The 6000-nt window shown below is 38.2% G+C and overlaps 1 protein-coding gene across 1 annotated transcript; it reads right to left on the minus strand.

Annotated features, from left to right (window-relative positions):
* Window positions 1-323: 323 nt before the first annotated feature.
* LOC103723126 (Mitochondrial import inner membrane translocase subunit Tim17/Tim22/Tim23 family protein) lies at window positions 324-5300 on the minus strand. Its single transcript, XM_008813945.5, has 5 exons — window positions 4886-5300; window positions 4238-4342; window positions 2622-2877; window positions 1575-1652; window positions 324-924 (listed from the first exon to the last, which is right to left on the minus strand). The coding sequence occupies exons 1-5, from the start codon at window positions 4931-4933 to the stop codon at window positions 779-781; spliced, it is 633 nt and encodes a 210-aa protein (XP_008812167.2). The 5' UTR covers window positions 4934-5300; the 3' UTR covers window positions 324-778.
* Window positions 5301-6000: the final 700 nt, after the last annotated feature.

Consider the following 6000-nt stretch of genomic DNA (forward strand, 5'->3'; position numbering starts at 1 on the left):
GTGACAAATCTCGCTCTTGAATTCTATCCGACCTTGTTCATAGCGACCAAAATGTTCCATATCGAGTCTATTGATCTTCTTGAATCTTCGTAGTAGCTAAAATAATTCACATCGGGTCTGGTGATCCTCCTAAATATCTGTAGTAGCTAAAATGATCCATATTGAGTTTAATAATCTTCTTAGATATTCATAATGGCTAAAATATTTCATATCGAATTTGATTATCTTTCTGAATACTCGTAGTGGCCTAAATAGTCTGCATTGAGTTCGGTGATTTTTTTGGATCACTTTTCTAATAGCTCCTTCTGTGGAATGCTGAGTAATAGATTCCGATGGCTGCTTGCCATCAATAGATAATGATTGATTGCCTCAGTAGAAAAACTAAATACATAAATTTATCCAAGAATTCCTCTCGCAAAAAATGACAGCAAGTTCCAAACAATAATGTAAAGGGTGCATGTATACCATTGCCAATCATGCCTGCCATGCTGAACAGCATCTGGCCACTTCAGTACTATAAGCTGTATGCACCAAAACTCAGATGGTTTATGAAAAAACATAGCATATTAACTCAGGAAAGACCTTTGCCTAAGCAAGAAAGTAATGATGCACTCAAAGGATTTGCAAAAGCTCCGGGTCAATTTACACCGGCCCCACCAATCACCAGCACACATCATCCCAGTCAAGTTTCTTCTTGGCGAACGGTCATCTTATTTCCACCTAATCCCCTTCCTGATGTACCAAAACAGATGAAACCAGGCTCGGTAGGAGAAAACAGTTATTTTTGTACGCTGCCCTCCAGCCTCTCTATTGCAGCGCCAACACGGGTACCACTCATCTCTCCCCTCTCACTTAAATCAGATGACGATTTACAATTCGGCATATCTTCATTTGCCTTCTCCACCAGCTTCAGATGTAACCAGCCTGTAAATATCATCATCTATTAACCAAGGATACATGCAAAAATTTCCAAAACGTCAGGAACAGATTTAGTTAAGCAACAGAAAACAGTTTAGCATGCTTCATCCTTGAAAAGTAAAATAGCTGAAGAACGAGTTCCTGAACAATGAACACCATTAGATATTAGAGAACATGATGTACCAAATGTTCATGGAGCAACGCTCATTATATAGTAGTAAAAATGTGAAGTTCAAGCTAGGCTACAGTAAACAAAGGAAACTGAACAAGGAAGATTGAATTTCTCAAAATTCCTGCATCATCATTTTTCAGAGTTCACGAGATCATTCATAGAGTGCTACCAAATGCAGATTATACATTTAAGGTTTTTCGCAAGCTGCTCTCTCAATGTTTCCATAGATCATACCTTCTAATAACCCCACTGAATAAAGGTCAGAAGGGATGGAGATATTTAATATGTAAAACATACAATCCAAAGACAAATGCCATTGTATTAGCTCCAGTTTTGGAGGAAGCATTTTAACCAAAAATATTTCAAGCTATTTTGCTAATAGTAAAATTCAAATTATTGATTTGGCCATATTAGCACTGGATGCAACAACAACAACAACAACAACAAAAAAAGAGAATACACCAGCAAAAAAAGATTATATTACCTAGAGGAAAACAAATTCCAGCTCCAAGGACTGAACCAAGCAATACATTCCTGGCACGCCACAACATAGAACCTGGCACTGAAATTACAGAATAAATTAAAATTGGAATCAGTTGAGGAACAACTTTCTTGTGGGTGGTAATCCCTACCGACTATCATAGTCATAATGCAGAATTTAGGCCTCGATAACTACTGAACTAAAAAATTATGACATAAAAAAGTGTGGAACTTTGCAATAAAAAAGAATTTAAAGAAATTAGAGAAGTACCTCAAATTGGAAAGTAAGAAAAGTAGTACATCCAAAAGACAACAAGCATAAGAGATGCAAGGACACTAACAAACAACTTTAACTAACCAATAATCAATATGAAATCATGATCAAGTTGTGAATAATCTGTGGAATAATAAATCACTTTAACTTAACAAATAGATGAACAACAAGGAAATAACATGGATCATTGTTTGACAATGACAAAACATGGATAATTGGATGAGCTTTCTATAATCTGATAGTTTTGTCACTCTGTGGCAACTTAGCTCTATCAGAGATCTAGCACCAATATAGAAGGGATTTGGCATCAAAAGCCAGTTGGACAAAATCTTAAATTCTGAAATAAATTCTAAATTCTGCATCTATGAAGAACAAGGCATCGAGACCTGTTCGAGATGGCCTAGCCATGGGCAACATAGAACAGCAGTGGCCTTAGAAACAAGGAGGTGATTTTTCAATTAGGGCTCAAAAATTTGAACAAGATTTATGTTCAAAGTAGAAGGCATTGGATATACTGAAAGATAAAGCAAACATTGCTTTTTATATTCATGTGATAAGTAGCATGACGACTCCACATTTTAAGATAACAAACTAGTGTGCATTTAGAAAGTTCCTTTACAAAAGAAAGAAAGAAAGAGCACAGCGCTCCTTATAACTGCAGGCACAGGGGACAAGCGCATGCAAATAAATGATAAATATCAACGAAACACTGGTCTAATGTATCAGAAAAACTAAGTGAAAATGCAGAAAGAATTCAGATAGAAACTGTTTTCTCACATATAAGACCAAAGGTTGCTGCAGTGGCAGCACCAGCTCCAGCAACATTGAACACATCATGTACACCACGCTTGTCAGCAAGAAGGTTCTGCAAGCCATAGAATGTAGCAGTAAACATGCCAAGGCGAACACCACCAATTATTGAACCACGAGCAACTCGGATGAACCTTTTCTCCATGGCATCTCTCATTAGTCTGTACTGCTCACGCTTATCTGGTGTACTCCCAAGCTTCAACATCACTTCTGCATCTTTGCTCTGCCAAGATAGCATATTCTTATCGATCAACAAAAGAAGAAATAAAATGAAAACTCTTCATGCCCTATGGAAAATCAAATTGTATCGAACAGACATTGTTAGTTTAGTTAACCCATACATATCTTCCACACTTAATCTGTTTTCTAACTCCTCTTCTCTCTATATTTTGCTTGGTGGAATGAGACAAGATCTAGATCTCTGACCCAAAAATGGTATGATATGCCCAAGGTTAGTTGTATGTTTGCTATCAGAAAATAAGCTTTTGGACAGATTGAGAAGAAAGTTAAAGAATAGTAGCAAGGAAAGGGTGAAATAAGATGTTTCTGGATCGATGGGGCTATGATAGTTGGGGAAGTTGAAAACTTGGGGGAAAAAAAATGCAAGCTTAATCTGAAATTTCTGGGTTTAGAGATTGAATGAAATAGAACTAAATACCTAATACAGGATTAAGGCGTGGAATTAACTTAAAGCATAGACAGATTTCTGAAGCGAAATTTAGGCAGTCATAGGATCTGGTTTTGAAGACCTTAGGTGAGAGCAGGAAGAAAAAGAATGATGACAACAATTTCTGTTATTCCTTTGTATCTGTGTGACAGAAAATAAGCTATTGGTTAAAAAGGGGGGAAAAAACTCAGCTTGACAAGAAGCACCTACATATCCGGCATACTTTTGCAATGTGAAAATGAAAACAATAGCGACTTAGTTTTTAATAAACAAAAAGAACCACATTTATTTCAAGTTGGAGATTGCATCAATAAAATAACAAAATTGTCCAGGAAATATTGGGAGACCTTGCCTATTATCAAGCAGATGAAATGCAACCATGTTGGGGAAATAAGAGAAACTATAAAACCTACTCCAAACAACACTTGGCATCAAGATATAGACTGAAAATTGTTCCTACCATCAGCAGCTAAGAGAAAGTAGTCTAAGGTGAAGTCCTAAATCCCAACCAATGTTGAGACTATGATGCTCCCAAGTCACCAAATTCCATTTCTCCTGTACTTCCCACTACGCCGCATGCAATGCAATCCACAAAAATGGTGAGCCGATCACTCCACCATGCCCACCAAGGTAACATTCATGCAACCAGTCACTCCACAAATGTTCATGGTGCCACTTATCTAATTCTAGAAGGTTTGCTCCAAAGTCTTTGACACCAATAGGCAAAATAACAAGAAAATTTTCAGGATATGAGAAAAAGGAAATCCATGTTATAGATGAATATTCTTAAAAATCAGATCATTTCATTATTACTATATGTATCCAAAAGGAATCCAGAGGTAGTCCTAAGAGCCTTAGGTGCAAACGTGTTCTCCACAAAAAAAAATTAAAGAACTCAGAGAAAAATTAAGCTTACAATAGATGCAGCAGCCTCCCTGCTTCCTCCATATAGCAGGCCAGCGAATACTGCGACGACTGTTGCTGTACCCCAATTAACTGTTCCTGGTATTCTTGGACTTCCCTGGATTAGCACAACATGGGATTAGAAATCTTTGAAACAGTACCAAGTATCTATTATCAAATCCGACCAGGACGTCCTTATAAGTGTTTATGATGATCAACAGCAGCATCTAATCTAAAGTATTCGTGCATCATCACTCCATTCTAGCAGTGATTATTCATTTTGGAGAAAGGAAAAGGTCATTTCTTGGTGCACTCCTCGCCCTTTTACTCTTGCAGAACCAAAAAAATGACTCATTCTGTCGACAGGTGCTCTCATAATGAAGCAGGATCGAGTTAAATATAACGAACTGCAACGTTCCCGCAAATCGTAGGAGTACAAAAAGCGGAAATTCTTTCTAACTGAAAGAATTATATTCATGGAACGATTTCCAGAGGAAGCTAAACACGGGCGTTTGAAGGATCCACCCCTTGGCAGCCCTAACTAGAAACGATAAACCCCCATCATACTATCTCCTCTCCAAATCGGTAACAAATTGAGCAAGAGGTTTTAAGATTTAGTAATTGAATCTGGGCAGATCCTATGAGAGAGAGAGATGCGTACCGTTGGGATCGCCTCCTCCTCCTCCTCTGGGTGTTGTGCACATGCCATGATCCCCCAAAAAATATGGAAGTAGGATATCAATTTCGCCTCTCTTTTTTCCCCTGAAAACAAAATCACCAAAACGCCCACTCAAAAGCCTAGAAAATACCAAATACCAGAATCAAATCCATCCAGCCCGCACGCAAGCGAGAGAGCGATCGAGCCCTTAAAGGCGGGCCTCCCTTTTTTCAGTTTGTGTTCTGTGCGGGTGTTGGGGTGTTGGGGTGGGGGAAGAAGAAGAGTCGGAGAGCATGAGCCGGCAGCCTCAGCTAGGTTCAGGAGCCACTGGCTGTCGCTGCACGCGTTAGCCCGTCCGTGTGAGGCTTTTTTTCTTTTTTTTTTCTTTTGTGGTTAAAGGTGGGAGGCTTCTTTCCACGAAAGGCTGGTTTGGTTAGCAAGGAAAAGAAGGAGAAGAATATGGTCAATGAAAAAGTAATGAGATGTCTTTTGTCTGATTGGAGTTTTCAAAAAAAGAGAGATGAAAAAGTTGTATTCCCATAAAAATATGATTTTTACATTTCATCGAAAAATCTTTTCCATGAAAAACATAGGAAAGTTACTTTCCCATAAAGTAGAATCATTCCATTTTTATTTTTTTCCCAAAAAATCCTTTAGCATTAAAGAAGCATTAAAGAGGCATTAAAAATCTAATTTTTATTAAGAGTATAATAGAAATTATACATAACTTTTCCAGAAAAGTGGATGATCAACCAAACATTAGCTCTTTGGAAATCTATCACTTCCCATCGTCAACCAAACATGCCAAAAGTACTTTCCTAGGCATCCTCTTCCTAGAAATCTACTTTCTAAAAATTATATTTTTTTAAAAAAAATACCTCCTGCGAACCAAACGAGTCCAAAGATGTTCGGAGGGGGCCCGGGTTAGATCCGGTGACGTGCCGGTTTTTGTGTATATAATAAATTTTGATGTAGGCATGGAGGCATGTATGCAGGGTTTGGACGACCACTTGATGGTCCGATGGAGCATCTGGTGTTAGATAGGGGCTCGGAGCTTTGAGATATGTGTTTGATGAATTGCCGGGAGGAAACACGGCCCCTCGGGCTCGATTTAAAAT

The sequence above is a fragment of the Phoenix dactylifera genome, chromosome 15, assembly GCF_051530095.1.
Source record: "Phoenix dactylifera cultivar Ajwa chromosome 15, Ajwa_hap1_PhDact_Kaust_v1.1, whole genome shotgun sequence".
NCBI classification, from domain to species: Eukaryota; Viridiplantae; Streptophyta; class Magnoliopsida; order Arecales; family Arecaceae; genus Phoenix; species Phoenix dactylifera.